The 18927-nt window shown below is 44.2% G+C and overlaps 1 protein-coding gene across 1 annotated transcript in view; it reads right to left on the bottom strand.

Moving 5' to 3' along the window:
- Nucleotides 1-18927, bottom strand: part of COL9A1 (collagen type IX alpha 1 chain) — a 201297-nt gene that overhangs the window by 112856 nt on the left and 69514 nt on the right. Inside the window, exons 7-10 of the mRNA XM_073569386.1 lie at nt 12235-12255; nt 10912-10986; nt 10689-10724; nt 10546-10608 (exon numbers count right to left, since the gene is read on the bottom strand). Coding sequence (XP_073425487.1) covers nt 10546-10608; nt 10689-10724; nt 10912-10986; nt 12235-12255 — 195 coding nt within the window. The remainder of the gene's footprint in view (nt 1-10545; nt 10609-10688; nt 10725-10911; nt 10987-12234; nt 12256-18927) is intronic.

Genomic DNA, 18927 nt, shown 5'->3' with positions numbered 1-18927 from the left:
CTGGAATTTTAGACCATTCTTCTTTGGCAAACTGCTCCAGGTCCCTGATATTTGAAGGGTGCCTTCTCCAAACTGCCATTTTTAGATCTCTCCACAGGTGTTCTATGGGATTCAGGTCTGGACTCATTGCTGGCCACCTTAGAAGTCTCCAGTGCTTTCTCTCAAACCATTTTCTAGTGCTTTTTGAAGTGTGTTTTGAGTCATTGTCCTGCTGGAAGACCCATGACCTCTGAGGGAGACCCAGCTTTCTCACACTGGGCACTACATTATGCTGCAAAATTTGTTGGTAGTCTTCTGACTTCATAATGCCATGCATATGGTCAAGCAGTCCAGTGCCAGAGGCAGCAAAGCAACCCCAAAACATCAGGGAACCTCCGCCATGTTTGTTCTTTTCTTTGAATGCCTCTTTTTTTCTCCTGTAAACTCTATGTTGATGCCTTTCCCAAAAAGCTCTACTTTTGTGTCATCTGACCAGAGAACATTCTTCCAAAACGTTTTAGGCTTTTTCAGGTAAGTTTTGGCAAACTCCAGCCTGGCTTTTTTATGTCTCGGGGTAAGAAGTGGGGTCTTCCTGGGTCTCCTACCATACAGTCCCTTTTCATTCAGACGCCGACGGATAGTACAGGTTGACATTGTTGTACCCTCGGACTGCAGGGCAGCTTGAACTTGTTTGGATGTTAGTCGAGGTTCTTTATCCAACATCTGCACAATCTTGCGTTGAAATCTCTTGTCAATTTTTCTTTTCCGTCCACATCTAGGGAGGTTAGCCACAGTGCCATGGGCTTTAAACTTCTTGATGACACTGCGCACGGTAGACACAGGAACATTCAGGTCTTTGGAGATGGACTTGTAGCCTTGAGATTGCTCATGCTTCCTCACAATTTGGTTTCTCAAGTCCTCAGACAGTTCTTTGGTCTTCTTTCTTTTCTCCATGCTCAATGTGGTACACACAAGGACACAGGACAGAGGTTGAGTCAACTTTAATCCATGTCAACTGGCTGCAAGTGTGATTTAGTTTATGCCAACACCTGTTAGGTGCCAAAGGTAAGTTACAGGTGCTGTTAATTACACAAATTAGAGAAGCATCACATGATTTTTCAAACAGTGCCAATACTTTTGTCCATCCTCTTTTTTATGTTTGGTGTGGAATTATATCCAATTTGGCTTTAGGACAATTCTTTTTGTGTTTTTTCATTTAAGACAAATTAAATGAAGATAATAATACCAAAGAATTTGTGTTTGCAACCATTTTCAGGAAGAAACTGAGTATTATCTGAAAGAATTGCAGGGGTGTCAATACTTTTGGCCAAAACTGTAGAAAGATAGATAGATAGATAGATAGATAGATAGATAGATAGATAGATAGATAGATAGATAGATAGATAGATAGAATAAAACCGACAATTCAGAAGCCTATGTGAAATCACAGAGTGACAGGTTAAAATAGAATAGATATATACAGTGGGGAAAAAAAGTATTTAGTCAGCCACCAATTGTGCAAGTTTTCCCACTTAAAATGTGAGAGGCCTGTAATTGACATCATAGGTAGAGACCACAACTATGAGAGTCAAAATGAGAAAACAAACCTAGAAAATCACCTTGTCAGTTTTTGCAAGATTTATTTTGCAAATTATGGTGGAAACTAAGTATTTAATCATTAACAAAAGTTCATCTCAATATTTTGTTATATATCCTTTGCTGGCAATGACAGAGTTCAAACGTTTTCTGTAAGTCTTCACAATGTTGGCACACACTGTTGGTGGTATGTCGGCTCATTCCTCCAAGCAGATCTCCTCTAGAGCAATGATGTTTCGGGCCTGTTGCTGGGCAACATGGACTTTCAAATCCCTCCAAAGGTTTTCTATGGAGTTGAGATCTGGAGACTAGCTAGGCCACTCCAAGACCTTCATATGCTTCTTATGAAGCCACTCCTTCGTTGCCCTGGTGGTGTGCTTGGGATCATTATCATGCTGAAATACCCATGCATGTTTCATCTTCAATGGCCTTGCTGATGGAAGGAGGTTTGCACTAAAAATCTCACAGTACATGGCCCCATTCATTATTTCATGTACACAGATCATTCGTTCCCTTTGCAGAGAAACAGCACTAAAGCATGATGTTGCCACCCCCATGCTTCACAGTAGGTATGGTGTTCTTTGGATGCAACTCAGCATTCTGTCTCCTCCAAACACCAGTTTTGTTTCTACCAAACAGTTCTACTTTGGTTTCATCAGACCATATGACAGTCTCCAAGTACTCTTCTGGATAATCCAAATGCTCTCTAACAAACTTCAGACAGTCCCGGATATGTACTGGCTTAAGCAGCAGGACACATCTGGCACTGCAGGATCTGAGTCCCTGGCGGCGTAGTGTGTTACTGATGGTAGCCTTTGTTACGGTGGTCCCAGCTCTATGCAGGTCATTCATTAGGTCCCCCATGTGGTTCTGGGATTTTTGCTCACCCTTCTTGAGATCATTTTGACCCCACAGGGTGAGATCTTGCGTGGTGCCCCAGATTAAGGGAGATTATCAGTGGTCTTGTATGTCTTCCATTTTCTTTTTATTGCTCCCACAGTTGATTTCATCACACCAAGTTGCTTTCCTATTGCAGATTCAGTCTTCCCAGCCTGGTGCAGTGCTACAATTTTGTTTCTGGTGTCCTTCAACAGCTCTTTGGTCTTCACCATAGTGGAGTTTGGAGTGTGACTGTTTGAGGTTGTGGACAGGTGTCTTTTATACTGATAAAAAGTTCAAACAGGTGCCATTACTACAGGTAATGAGTGGAGGACAGAGGAGCCTCTTAAAGAAGTTAGAGGTCTGTGAGAGCCAGAAATCTTGCATGTTTTTAGGTGACTTAATACTTATTTTCCACCATAATTTGCAAAATAAATCTTGCCAAATCAGACAAGGTGATTTTCTGGATTTGTTTTCTCATTTTGACTCTCATAGTTGTGGTCTACCTATGATGTAAATTACAGGCCTCTCTCATCTTTTTAAGTGGGAGAACTTGCACAACTGGTGGCTGACTAAATTCTTTTTTTCCCCACTGTATACTGTGGCAAAGCTGGGTATGTTATATGAGGCACATTCTGCCATCACAATGACTTATCAGTGGTTTTCTGTAAGACATCATGTTAGCCGACTAACTGTGGATTCGGTATAAGATTGCAAAGTACACAGCTGTGTTTGGCCTTTCATTTGACCTCTTGTGTACATATTCCCATCATCATATCCTTGTTTTAAAGGGATCCTGTCACCATGAAAATGCAGTCCAACCTCCTGGCACCATGTTATAGAGCAGGGGGAGCTGAACACAATGATATATGGTTTTGTGAGAAAAGATTGATTATAATCATGATTTAATTCTCTGCTCTTGCTGGAATTTTTGGTCCAGCGGGTGGTCATATCAGTGACTGACAGCTATCATATAAACAGACATTCACAGGCAGCTGTCAGTCTCTGATAGGACCATCCACTGGACTTAACGACCGCAATACGCATTTTAATGGCGACAGTTAAGGGTACTTATTCCTCAGCGCCGCTTTTTAACGGCACTGAGAAATAAGGATATAGCGCCCCCAGCGTCGGAAAATCTCTGGGGTCTCGGCTACTGGGGGTAGCTGAGATCCCGGAAAACATGATTAAGGTCATTTTTTCATCTCATCTTCGCTATTCACCGAATAACGGCGACCGCAAAAAAAGTCTGATTTCCCATTTATTTTTCTCTCCTCTGATATGATCTAGCACATCAGAGGAGAGAGAAATGGGGCACATGCGCAGAGTGCCTGCCGAGATCTGCCTGCTGGCACCTGGAAACAATAGGAGATTTCTCCTATTGATTCATTTTGATCACTGTGATAGACTCTATCACAGTGATCAGAATAAAAAAAATAGTAAATCAAACTTCCCCTTTATCATCCCTTTAGGTAAATATAATAAAATTAAAACAAATGCATTTATTTCCATTTTTCCATTAGGGTTAGGGCTAAGCTTAGGGTTGGGGCTAGGGTTAGGGTTGGGGTTAGAGCTAGCGTTAGGGTTGGGCTAGGGTTAAGATTGGGGCTAGGGTTAGGGTTGTGTTGAGGTTACGGTTGTGGTGTGGGGGTTAGTGTTGTGTTGGGGTTAGAGTTGTGTTGGGGTTATGGCTGCTTTGGGGTTACAGTTGGGGTATTAAGGTTAAGGTGGTGTTGGAGTTGGGGTTTGGGTTGTGGTTAGGGTTGGAGTAAGAATTGGGGGGTTTCCACCGCTTAGTTACATCAGGGTGGTCTCCAAAAGCGACATGGCGCTCGCCATTCCAGCCAATTTTGGATTCAAAAAGTCAAACGGTGCTGCCTCCCTTCTGCGCCCTGCCATGCGTCCAAACAGTGGCTTTCTCCCACATTTGGGGTATCGGTGTACTCAGGAGAAATTGCACAACAAATTTTGTGGTCCATTTTCTCTTGTTACCCTTGTGAAAATAAAAAAGTTTGGATCTAAAGTAATGTTTTTGTGTGAAAAAAGTAAAGGGTTCATTTTTTCCTTCCACATTGCTTTAGTTCTCGTGAAACACCTGAAGGGCTAATAAACTTCTTGAATGTGGTTTTGAGCTTCTTCCGGGGTGCAGTTTTTAGAATGGTGTCACTTTGGGGTATTTTCTGTCATATTGACCCCTCAAACTCACTTCAAATGTGAGGTGGGTCCCTAAAAAAATGGTGTTGTAAATATTGTTGAAAAAATGAGAAATCGTTGGTCAACTTTTAACCCTTATAATACCCTAACGAAAAAAGTTTCCAAAATTGTGCCGATGTAAAGTAGACATGTGGGAAATGTTATTTATTAACTATGTTGTGTGATATGACTCTCTGATTTAAGGTCACAAAAATTAAAAATTTGAAAATTGCAAATCTTTCAAAATTTTTGTCAAATTTCTGTTTTTTTCATAAATAAATGCAAGTCATATGGAAGAAATTTTACCACTAACATGAAGTACAATCTGTCATGAAAGAACAATCTCAGAATCAGTGGAATATTTTGAAGCGTTTCAGAGCTATAACTTCATAAAGTGACAGTGGTCAGAACTGTAAAAATTGGCTTGGTCATTAAGTACAAAATTGTCTCTGTCACTAAGGGGATAAAACCCCAGAAAGATCAGAGGTTTAAATTATGAAAACACAGGCTACACTGTATCTTTTCTCACAAAACTTCCCACCCATGCTATAACATGATACCTGCAGATTGGACTACACTTTTATGGTGACAGGTTCCCATTAACACAGCATTGCTAGGCAAAGAAAGAATCTCTTCTCCATATTCTTGACTGTACTTGACAATCTATTAGCAGAGTAAAATGACCGGCGTGAATGACTGAAGAGGCTGAACAACCCCAAATCACTACTTGTTAAGAGCAAAGTGGCCACGGAAAGTACTTTTCTGCTTCTTGTGTTGGTTTGTAGGATGGCATGGGCAGGCTATAAATGTAAGTATAAGTAAAATATGTTTAAAAATCTAGAAGAACTTTTCCCCACTAAGCCCAATGTTCAGGGCACAATCCTCTTTGTACCCAATGTTCAGGGCACAATCCTCTTTGTACCCAATGTTCAGGGCACAATCCTCTTTGTACCCAATGTTCAGGGCACAATCTTCTTTGTACCCAATGTTCAGGGCACAATCCTCTGTGTACCCAATGTTCAGGGCACAATCCTCTTTGTACCCAATGTTCAGGGCACAATCCTCTGTGTACCCAATGTTCAGGGCACAATCCTCTGTGTACCCAATGTTCAGGCCACAATCCTCTTTGTACCCAATGTTCAGGGCACAATCCTCTTTGTACCCAATGTACAGGGCACAATCCTCTGTGTACCCAATGTTCAGGCCACAATCCTCTTTGTACCCAATGTTCAGGGCACAATCCTCTTTGTACCCAATGTACAGGGCACAATCCTCTTTGTACCCAGTGTTCTGGGTACAATCTTCTGGACATGGCTACAATATTTTGCCATAAGAAGTATTGGCCGATGTGTGGTGTTTGTCACAAGGATTGGTCCCTTAGAAAACAGAGACCAAAAACTTATCATGTTCCAACATAGCATAAAAACTGTTTTTTCTATTGTGTTTTTTTGTGCTGCTGCGTTTAACAATAAACTTTTATGAAAGCATAAAGCTCAATGCACTGGACGAACGGCCTTTTTGCTGAACCAACACTGGCCCCGTCCCTGTGACTGAAACCGAAAAACTGCCTGGAGGTAAAATGTTCATTTTCTCCCAGCAGCATCCAGCTAGGTGCGGGCTCTGGGCAGGTTAGTAACGCTATTACCATGCAGATTAACCCCATATCTGCAGGTAATAGCATTTTCTTCTGGTGATAGGTACCCATTAAAGATAATCTGTCACCAGGTTTCAGACTCTTAATCTAAGAGCAGCATAATGTAGAGACAGAGACTCTGATTCCAATGATGTGTCACTTACTCGGCTGCTAGCAGTAGTTTTGATAAAATCACTGTTTTATTAGCAGGACTAGTAAACCTGTTGTCTGGTAGTCCTCCATATTCATGAGCTCTGCAGAACACTGCCCCCACCACTGATTGGCAGATTTCTGCCTATGCACAGTGTACACAGAAAGCTGCCAATCTGTGGTGATGGGGCTATACAGAGTACTGCATTCAGAAAACTGGTAGATCTACAGCAGGGATTTAATCGAACTGTAGCAATCAGCCCAGTAAGTGATACATTGCTGGCGTCAAGGTCTTTGTCCATATATCATCATGCTCTCAAACAGGGTAGAAAAAACATAGTGACAGATTGCCTTTAAAGGGGATGGCAACGTTACGTTTATTTTAATTAATGTGTTGGGAACATGGCCATCAGCCTCCTTCAAATGAAAAAGCACTGCACTTGAGAAAGCTGTTTTCAATTGGAGGAAGTCTGGTCACATGTGGAGGAAAGCCTGTAATTAGAGATGAGCAGTTTAGCAACACTGCAAATTTGCCAGTTCACGCAGATTCTCGGGAAATAAGATTCACATTGAAATTATTCTCCACAAATTCAATGTCCCTTATTATGATCTGGGGTCTCTCTGGACCAAAGAGCATAATAAACATAAGATGTAAAAAGAAAAACACATATACTCCACTTACCGCTCACCTCTCAGACCCTTCCACTCTTCACTATCACCTTTCTGGTCCTCACCAGATCTTTACATTGATGCCAATCATTGTTCTGTGCATGAGCCTGCAAAGTCATGGTGCATACTGGCACGTCATGATGCTATGACCTTTCACGCACTTAGGCAGGTTTCACACTTGCGTTTTTTTGCGCTGCGTTTTTGCGCATAAATGCGCATGCATTTTTTTCCTATACTTAACATGGGTGGGCATTGTCATGCGTTTGTATGCGCATGCGTTTTTTTGTAGTGTGCGCCCTGGTGCACAAAATGCATCCTGTTGCATTTTTTGTGCGTCCGACCTGTCTCAAAAAAACACATGCGCACGCAATGTGCATGAAATTCACCCAAAAACCCATTAAAGTCTATGGGAGCGCTGACGTGCGCATAGTCATGTGCACGGCAGCGCAAAAAAAAGCATGCTTTTTTTGCAAAAACCATGCGCAAAAAACAAGAAAACGCATAAAAACGCATGATGCATTTTTTATGCGTGTTTGCACTGCGCACGCATCGCAAAAAAACGCAAGTGTGAAAGTAGCTTTAGGCGGGGAAATCACCGCGAACGACAGCAATCTGAAGATGCGGTGAAGACCAGACGGATTACAGTAAGGGGATGGAGAGCTGAATCCATGAAGAGAATGAAACAAAATCAGCATTTTGGCAAATGCTTAATTTTGTAAAACTCGAGTAGAATTCAGTCCACCAGAATGTATCCGCTCACCGATACCTGTAATATGTATAAATAAGCAAGTGTCACAAAATCACATCCCCAGCCCTTGTATTAAACATAAAGTGGTCAATTCCTTTGAAGGAGTCTTCCACTAAAATGAAATTGGCTACAAATCCTTAGGAAAGCTCATCAATATCGGATCGGAGGGGGTCTAACACCCCACCCATTTATGCTACTTAATGAATGAAACTTTGCAAAAAGTACAAATATACCCGCTCCAAATTTTTATTAAACCTCAAAGAATGGGAACACTGTGGCCCACAGCAGGTAACTGGACGTCGTAAGCCCTTAAGGTCAAAGTGCACTAAATGGGACTTATTAGAAATGACAAGGCCGGGGTCCTTCTCTGTGCTCACGGTGCTGCAACATGCTGGGAATTTTAATTGTGTTCTGCATCCTTCCGGTAAATGGATTCATGTCATCCATCATGCTCCGATTTTAGCCAGTGACATGAAAGATAAAGTCTTCATTTTATGGACCCGATATAAATGATAGCATTACAGATCCCACTTGCATAGCAATGTGTCATTCAGCTCTGCTACACCTATGTATTAATCTGAATAATTAAGTTTAAAAACACATTAAGGCTGTGTGCCCACGTTGCGTTATCTTAAGCGTTTTTGATGCGTTTTTCGGGGGCAAACCACATCAAAAACGCTTAAAAGAAGCATCCCATTCATTTTAATGCCTTTTTGTGCCAATGGATGCGTTTTTTACCGCTAAGGAAACGCTTAGCGGTAAAAAACCCAGCATGTTCATTAGGCTATGTGCACACGTTGCAGATTCTGCTGCGTTTCCGCAGCGGTTTTGGCCCTGCGGAAACGCAGCAGTTCCGCTGACCATGTACAGTACAATGAAACCCTATGGGGTTTCAGAAGCGCTGTGCTGATGGTGCGGATTTTTCTGTGCGGTTTTGCTGCGGTTTACAAACCGCAGCATGTCAATTGTTTGTGCGGATTCCGCAGTGGTTTTATACCTTTACCATAGTAGAGGTGTGAAACCGCAGGGCAAAACCGCAGACCAAACCGCAGGAAAACCACAGGTCACTTTACCTGCGGTTTTACCTGCATTTCCGCGCGGAAAAACCCGCAGCGGAATCCGCAACGTGTGCACATAGCCTTAATTTCCGCTTAGGTCCGCGTTTTTGGCTATTTCCTATAGCCCAGAAGACGCGCGGAAAAAACGCATCAAAAACGCGCAAAAATCGCAAAAAACGCGTTTTCTGGGAAGGAGACCCGTTTCCTGAGCGTTTAAAAATGCTTCTGTGGGCACATAGCCTAAAGGTAATTTTTTGCTTTCAGCCAACAAACATATACAAGATGTAGGAAAAAGGTGATTTATTTATAGCCCCTCAACATGTGTTAAAAATCCAAGTCACAGAAGTAAGAAGGGCTGACTGTAAACTGCGGAGGTTTCACATGCCATCAACATTGTGTATGCAGCCCATGTAATTGTAATAATTACAGTCAGCCTGCAGGCCCCACATATCCGGGCTAAGCATACTCTATCAGCACAATATGACAAACATGCAACTTGATCAGAGCAAAGATGATGTCGAGCAGGAAGCTATGTGACTTCTCCTATAAAGTCACCGGTGAGGAAATGTCTGCTGTGATACGGAGACGCGCTGTCATACCATATGTTATTGTCTGATGTACGAGACGGGATTTCTGATACATCACAATGAGCATGACGAGGCAGCTGTCAGTATACTAACAGATAATCACAGCACACAATATAAAACGCTGACACTACCTGCAGGCAGAGTCGGGCTGGGGTGCCAAGGGCCCAAATGTAAACCAACTCCAGGGCTCCAGTTTACAACTACATGCAACTGTGACATTATCCGCAAATCACAAATTTATATAACAATGAACTTGGAAGATTGTTACATGAATAAGATGCTGCAGTTATCTGTACACAACAAGAAAACACAAAATGACAAATTTGTCTGTACATTTGTCTGTAATTTATCTGTACGCGAAGATTTAAGGGTATAGTGCCAAGTACTGCTCATATAAGAGTGTGGTGGCCCACCAGAGAATTCTCCTGCTCTACAGCGGTCCAGTCCGAGCCGGCCTGCATCCGTCACTTCCTGGAAAGTTGGGTGACAGCTAATATGGCCACCGTATCAAACTGGAAATAATTAAGACCTAGTCTTTCCAAACTGAAAAAAATACTGTACATGTCCCTCATTCTCTGTTTGCTCAACTATAGCAAATCTGCCATTCTGAAGTCTGTAGAGAATACAATTATCACCATATTACTTGTCACCCAGCTTTCCCAGAAACAGACACAATCTGGTGTAGACTAAACTACGTGCCAAATGACAAAATCGGCTCTGCTGCATTTAAAATTGTCACCTCTGTATAAAATAGTAATAAACTGAAATCACAGCATTACAATAGATACTATGTGGACGCTGCAATATTGACGCTTAGTCGTGTTCTAACATTGCAAGTACAAGTGAGCACTGTGACTGCTCTTCTTGGTGAATGGAGCTCACACACAGTCTGCTGTGATATCTGAGCCTCAGCCATCCTCTCCAACACAAGGCTATGTGCAGACAACAAGCCCTCTATCCAGACTGCATAGCGAAGACGTCTGCAGGGACTTCCCTCCTTCTTACACAACCTCAGCATCTCAAAAAACACCTTGTAATAGTGATCATACTCACATCGGCTCCTGGCTCGCCTGGTAGCCCGGGAGATCCTGGTTTGCCCGGTTCCCCACCTGGACCCTGATAAAAGGAAATATTAGTAATAAAAGAAAAAAAAACAAATAAAATACACAGCAGTCTGGAGGATTCTTGAAACTTACCGGAGGGCCTGGAGGACCATCTGGACCCCTGTCTCCCTATAAAAGCAAAAGTCGAAAATTCAGCTCCATTGGCAGATGACAACTACATTCAACACATAGGTGATAGTAGATTATATGGGAGGCATGATCCTTGCAGTTACTAAAGTATATATATATATATATATATATATATATATATATATATATATATATATACAAAATTTGTTCTAAATATGACACTTACATCAATGCCATCTATGCCAGGAACTCCGGATGTTCCAGGGGGACCTGCTGGTCCAGGGGGTCCTGGGGGTCCTCTCTGATAAAACAATAGGATACATTAGGTATACTGCGTACAATGCCGTGTACACCTGTCTACAGCTATTAGACTGAACGTTTATAGCTAAATATCCAACGACACAATAAAGGCTGATAGGATGTAGCGACCATTTTTGGCATGGATATATGAACACAAATGCAACCAGTGATTGACAGCTGTCATACTTTAGCATTGTTACGTATCGCCGATCTGGAATAATTACACGAATAGGTATATTATACAGGTTAGATATGATCTGTGGCATATTCTCTGCACGGCTGTGACAGCGGAGTGTGCAGGCTTTAGCCCCTGCGGGCAGAATGAATGTGCTCTTTCTTGTTGGGCTTTTTTTTCTCCATCTATTTTTACAGTGGCTGTACGGGGGTTTACAAAGAGGACATTGTGAGGTAGAGGTCTCTCCTCTGCCTCCCTCCTCCATGTGCAGAGAAGTTGGGGGTGGGCGACGTCAGGTCCATCCCCTTGATGTGAACTGGCCAGAACTGTTGTAGTATGCTGTCATTAGCCGGTATCCCCACATTCTGCTTCCTTGCCACCTCCTGACCCCTGTACTGCACCCTCATTCACCATGTATTAATGTAACCCCTCTACTACACCCCTCACCCTGATCCTTTATTACCTGGACCTGCCTGTTCTCCCCAAACAACCAAAATGCCTGTTCTGCAATTATATTAACCCTACTACATCTTAACCCCTTCATAGTTCTCTCTCTCTCTCTGACCCTAGATAACCCTTTCTTGTCTGTATCCTATACTGTAACCCTACTTGCTTCTTTAAGCATTGAGATGCATTACTGTTAACCCTTCATCAACCCCTAGTCTATTCCCACATCTGGCAATGGTCCTCCTGAGACTCACTTTCCGACTCACTATGTGTTTTTGAAATCTCTCCATGCTGCCTGCATCACTTTAAGGAAAGCGGTGTTTAATTGGCATGTAATTGGCATGCCCAGGGAGTGATTAGCCAAATCAGAAATGTAAAACTAGTCTCCTTAAAAGCGTTATCTTGCCCCTGTGTGCACATAAGATAACCGCAAAACACTATGCCATGTAAGCCATTGCAGTATACATTGTATCATTGGAACATCACTTATGCTGAGCTAGAAAGTTTTGTAAACTTTCCACAAAGTAGCCAAACTTTTATCAGTTAACACTTCATTTGCTGTAAGCAGATACATTCAGGCAGTGTATAGCCCTTCTACAAACGTCTGCCCTGTGCAGCATCTCTTACCTTTATCAATACCTGGGTGACCTGGAAAAGACAAATGAAGGAAGTTAGTTGACACTTACTTGAGCTAAGGAGAAGCTAATGAGGTGCAACACTAGCACCAGCAGGAGGGCACTGCTTTCCCTGACACTTTTAGCCATGGTGAGACCTATGGCCAGGGGAGAAATCTCAGTATCCTTAGTCCCTGTCCAATATTAGGACCCACAAGTAAATCCCCCAAGTGAATGAGCTAACACAAGAAGCAAGGTAAGCCCTGGAGAAGACTCGGATCCTTATGTTTATTAATGTTCTGGGAGGAGGGTAGTAATGATTGGAGGATGCCTAGTCTGTGGGATGGGAAAGGTAGGATTGTGAAGTTCTTTTAACCCTTCCTCTGGAAGCTCGAACTGTAATATAATACTCAACTGCATTTACGTGGGACTGGTAGGAAGAGGTTATTGACCTCACAGAACACCCTCTACAATTTGGTATAATAGCTTCATTTTTATTGGACCAATATGAAATTCCCACGCCATCACCTTATAACCTGTGTCTTATCAAGAAGCTAGAAATTACTTACATGACACTATTTTTTCTTCTTTTTTTTACATTTCTTTTTCATTACTCTTAATTTTTGTCATTTACCTGACTAAGGCTGTGAAAGCCTGATTCACTCACGTGTTAATAGCCATTTCAAGAAAATGATCCCTCAAGATATTTCAGCCAAAGAGTTGTCATCTTTTCACAAACTGCTAAAATTTTGTTGTTTTATCTGTTTATGGGAAAGTTGGGTGACAAGCAGCATGACTGCTATTATTACATCATATATTTAGCCACCCAACTGTCCTTGAGTGCTGAACCACAAATATGCTCATATAATCATTTTTAACAAAAATATATGTATATATTTAAAGGTAATTAACACTGTCATGTACAATTACATATATTATTTTAAAGCTTGAAAAAAGCAAAATTAGATTGCTAATACTATTAAAAGGGCTTGTGCAGATTTATCATGAAAGTCTGCAGTCACTCTATGTGACTGCAGACTTGCGGATCCTCACTTCGCACACAGAGCACGCCCTGAGGATTTTCTAGTGCCGGCGACAAGCGCAAACGGTCATGTGACTGCCAGCATGTGATTTGCAGGGCCGGTTTTAGACAAAGTGGGCCCTGGGCAAAAATTTAAAGTGGGGCCCCAAATGCTCACATATTCCATGTCACACAGAAACTTTTCAGTAGTATTTACAGGTGCAGAGTTCAGGCTGCTAAATGAGTGCGAATGACAATATTGAAGTCGTTCAATGCTTGTTTACCGGCCTCTTTACACTGGCTGAGGAACAATAATTGCTACAGAATGATCACCAGTAGATTAATCTGTCCCCAGTATCATGTTATTAGCAGCTTATCTGCAGTTTTCACTGGGCAATGTGCTGCCGAGAACAATGATTTTTGTTCTGGCATAAACAATCTGATCACTCGATGAATAGGCAGCATTTTGTTGTTTAGTATAATACACCCCATAGTCCTCCATATTGTATAATGCACACCCCATAGTCCTCCATATAGTATAATGTGCCCCATAGTCCTCCATATAGTGTAATGTGCCCTATAGTCCTCCATATAGTGTAATGTGCCCCATATCCCTCATTATACTTTAATACACTCCCCATAGTCCTCCATATAGTACAATGCACCCCATAGTCCTTCATATAGTATTCTGCATTCCCCATACTTCTCGATACATTATAATGCAGGTCCCATATAGTACATATAGTATAATGCACTCCCCATGGTCCTTGATAGAGTACAATGCAGCCTCACTCAATAGAGTATAATGCAGCCCCACTTAGAGCATAATGCAGCCCCTCTCAGAGTACAATTCAGCCCCCAGAGTATAATGCAGCCCCCCTCAGAGTACAATGCAGCACCCCCTCACAGAGTACAATGCAGCGCCCCTTCATACAGTATAATGCAGCGCCCCCTCATAGAGTACAATGCAGAACCCCCTCATAAAGTACAATGCAATGCCCCCTCATACAGTATAATACAGCCCCCTCATAGAGTATAATACAGCCCCTTAATAGAGTATAATACAGCCCCCTCATAGCATATAATACAGCTGCCTCATAAAGTATAATTCAACCCACACACACAGTATAATGCAGCCACCCCTACACACAGAGTACAATACAGACCCCCACACACACAATATAATGCAACCCCCCACACACAGTATAATGCAACCCCCACAGACACACAGTATAATGAAACCCCCCACACACAGTATAATGCAGCTTTCCCAGAGTACAATGCGACCCCCAATAGAGTATAATGCAGCTCCCCATAGAGTATAATGCAGCGCCCCTTCAGAGTATATTGCAGCGGCCCCTCAAAGTATAATTCAACACCCTCACACACAGAATAAAGCAGCCCCCCCACATACACAGTATAATGCATCCTTCCCATAGAGTACAATTCGGCCCTCAATAAAGTATATTGCAGTCCCCCATAGAGTATAATGCAGCATCCTCTCATAAAGTATAATGCAGTGCCCCCTCAGAGTACAATACAGCAGCCTCTCAAAGTATAATTCAACACCCTCACATACAGTATAATGCAGCCTTCCCATAGAGTACAATGTGGCCCCCAATAGAGTATAATGCAGCCTTCTCCATAGGGTATAAGGCAGCATCCCCTTATAGAGTATAATGCAGTGCCCCCTCAGAGTACAATGCAGTGGCCTCTCAAAGTATAATTCAACACCCCCCACACACAGTATAATGTAGCCCCCACATACACAGTATAATGAGACCTCCTATACACACCATATAATGCAGCCCCCTACACACACTCACACAGTATAATGCTGCCCCAAACCCCCCACACACACAGTATAATGCAGCCCACACACACAGTATAATGAAGCCCCCACACGCACAGCACAATGCATTGCACGCACGCACGCACACACACACTAATGCAGCCCCATAGCCCAGCAATGTTACACACACATTAATGCAGACACTGTTATGAATGAGTCACCGAAGGAGGAAAAAACAAAAATACAAGCTAAGTCCAGAAAACCGGAGAGGTTGGTAGCTATCTTATTGCAGACCCCTGATCCTATCCACAACAACTAACAGTAGCTGTGGGAGGTTCCTACGATGCCCTAGACCCCTCAATCACAGCCAGAGAACTAAATAGGCCTAAAGAAAGAAAGGGGAAATCTAAACTGCCCCAGAGCAGACCCCAAAGCAATAGGCAGCCCCCAACATATAATAACGGTGAAGCAAGATGAAAACACTAACACAGATAGAAAGATAGGTTGAGCAAACGATGGGGCCCAAGCTAACTAAAAAGGACAGGATAGAAAAGCTGCTGTCTGCAATCCGTAAAAAACCCTACCAAAAAATGTCCCAACCGACTGATAGGAAAAACAGGCCCTGAAGTCGCTAGGACTTCAAAAAGACTATATCAGCACTCAGGTAAATTCTGAAGACAGAGCAAAGAGACAAACTGATCAGAGACAAAAATGGAACTCAGCACACCCCCGACCGGGGATGGCTGAACTCCGAAAAACAAGGAAAACAAAACAAAACTAATAAGTTCAATAGCAGAGCAAAAACTTATCTTTGGGAAGCAGGAATCAGACTGGTCTCCAAGAATCCAGCAGAGAAATCACCAGCGACTCAGAAGGGCATCGGCTGCCTTATATCCAGTCAGCAGTTCCTGTTACCCAGTTATCATCTACCAGATCAGGTGTTTGGTAATCAGCCTCACTACCTTCCTTCACCAGAAGAGGGAGTTCATCAGACATCGACGGTGAAGGGGAAAATGAACTCACAACAAGACACACTGTTAGGCGTTGGGTTTCTGCTGCTGCACAGCAGGATTCCCGAGCCTTGCACTCAACGGTCTCCCATTCTCCTTCGGCCACAGAGGAGCCTGCTCAGCAGACTCGTCTTTCCCAGCACTCTGCTCAGACCAGCACTGTGGGCTTGCTTGCTGCTGCCACCTCTGGTCCACCATTAGCAATGCAGGCTGGCCAGCAGCGAGTCTCTCCAGGGATTAAGTCCTCCTTGCGGTCCACTGAGCATGCCCATGGTGTGATCTCCCATTGGAGATCGAAGGTCACATGCTCAGGTCCTTCTCCAGCTAGGATTGGTCTATCCGAAAGGCCAGGAAGGTCCCGGAAGCACGAGGCTATAAAAGGTTTGCATGGCCGCTCGGCCATGCGCTAGTATAGACTGCATTACCTGACTATCAAGAGTGAGTGTCGTATGCATGTATGAATGTCTCTGGTGAATGACTCATTAATAACCCCTACCCTTGGTGCGCATGAGTTGTGCAGCCTAGCCTGTTAAGAGCCCAGGCTTAGATGTAAGTAGGTCAGAGTCAGTGACAGGCATTGGTCTCCACCAGTGGCTCGGCACACCACAGTGCACGTGCTCTACACACTGAAGTCAGTGTCTATACCGGCATCCGCAGATGCGACGACGCGCACTCAGAAGGTCTAGAGGGACTCTGACCCAGTGTCCTTGGGGCAGTGTTCTGTGACCGCTTTCTGTGCACTCCTTGGCCGGGCTCTGTGAGTTAAACAGGCTCCAGTGTTTATGTTCAGCGGTAGTGCGGCTCTGAGAGTAAACAGAGTCGCTGCTGTTCACACTGGGTGACGTTAACCCACGTGTGACCTTCCCACACCGCTTTATACTTCCGTCTTTACTTAGCAGCAGTGTACCACCTCTGCACGGTGGACCCCGGGCTACGAACGCACCTACTATTATTTTATAATTTGGTGAGTTCCGCCAGCCCTAACATTATACTAGCGCCAGGGTCTGGCTAGTAATGGAGGATAAACAGCAACTACTGCTCCACATTCGGCAGCTGGGGGACAGGTTGGCAGCTCTCGAACGTTCAACCTCGGCTGCGAATGTTGCTGCGGCCGCTGCCCAGGCAGCCGCGGAGGCTGTTTCTCGTGTTCCCACTTCCATCCCTGCACCGATGTTATCCCACCTCCCACTGCCCGAGAAGTTCTCGGGTGATAGTGCCTCCTGTAGAGGATTCGTCAGCCAGTGTGCTATTCAGTTAGAGCTGCTGGCTGTGCGATTCCCCTCTGAGCGGGCTAAGGTCGGATTAATTTCCCTTCTGGCGGCAGGGCTCTGGAGTGGGCCACACCACTGTGGGAGCGTGGTGACCCCGCGGTTCAGAGAGCCTCTCAGTTCCTAGGCTCTCTGAAGCAGGTCTTTCTGGGACCACGGGTCACACATGATACCGCGCTCCAGCTGTTGGCCCTGACACAGGGTTCATCCCCGGTCAGCCAGTATGCCATCCGTTTTCGGACACTGGCCTCCGAGTTGGAGTGGTCAGATAAGGCCCTAATACCAATATTTTGGAGGGGTTTGGCTGACCACATTAAGGGCGCTCTGGCCACTCGGGAGGTTCCCGGTACTCTGGAGGAGCTTATTACCATCTCCACCCGCATTAATCTCCGTTTCCTAGAGCGAGGGTTTAGGTTGGCTCCAACTTTCTCTAAACCTCTGGAGCCACCCAATCGAGCGTCCGAGTCGTTGGTGGATATGGAGCTGCATCATACGGGCTCTAAGTTCCGCCCTGCTCGAACCTCCAAAGCTCATTCCTACTGCCGAAAGTCTGGTCACGTTGCCAATAGGTGCCCACAGCGCTCGGAAAAATGCCCGCATCTAGTGGCAACAGCAGAAGGGTCACGTGACTCCACACCATTTTCCTCCAAGCTAACCTTCAAGGGGGAGCTGGAGTTCGGTTCCTCCACTCTGGCGATGGAGGTTTCCATGGATTCTGGAGCGGAGGGTAATTTTATGTCCTCAGCCTTCGCTCTTCAGCACGTGATACCCTTGGCCAGGTTACCTCAAGCGGTAACCATCAGAGTCGTGAACGGCTCGACATTACCCTCACAGATTACCCATCAGACTGCTCCATTAAGACTCTCACTGTCTCCGTCCCATCACGAGACAGTGTCCCTCCTTATTATGCCTGAGGGTATTGATCAGGTTCTCTTGGGTGTTCCCTGGTTGCGCTGCCACTCTCCCCATATTGAGTGGTCCTCGGGGAAAATTCTTAGTTGGAGTAAGTCTTGTGAGGGTAGATGTCTGAGCAAATGCGTTCAGGTTGCTTCCACTGCAGCTCCCGCAGATCTCTCTTCGCTCCCTAAACACTATCAGCAGTACGCAGATTTGTTCTCCAAGAGAGCGGTTGAGACTCTCCCGCCACACCGCCCCTACGACTGTCCTATCGACCTCCTGCCTGGTGCAGAACCTCCCCGGGGTCGGGTGTATCCTCTGTCTCTTCCGGAGACGGAGGCCATGTCACAATACATCAAGGAGAACCTGGCCGTCCGGTCAGTGCAGCATGATGAGACCCCCATTTTCTGACCCCTGATGAACCCTCACCTATTTTGAGGGGGAAACGCGTCGGGTCCCGTTTCCATCAATAGCTGATAAGTATCTTTACTGCACATTGTATTTGGCAGATTGTCCGTGAATGGACGCTGAGGTGAAATTACGTACCTCATGATAAACAGATGTATTGATAAACCTGTTTTTTACTGCAAGAAATACTGCACAGTCTATGCATAATACTAGTATGCTTGTCTCTGCTTCTGCTATTTTGTGGCGGAGATAGCATTTTGAGATATATTATTATTTATTGTTACCCTTTCTGTTGCATAGAATACTGGGC

Source organism: Dendrobates tinctorius, unplaced genomic scaffold, assembly GCF_039654945.1.
Source record: "Dendrobates tinctorius isolate UK_male_01 unplaced genomic scaffold, ASM3965494v1 ptg000024l, whole genome shotgun sequence".
In the NCBI taxonomy this organism is placed as follows: Eukaryota; Metazoa; Chordata; class Amphibia; order Anura; family Dendrobatidae; genus Dendrobates; species Dendrobates tinctorius.
This window is presented reverse-complemented; position numbering and strand designations above follow the sequence as displayed.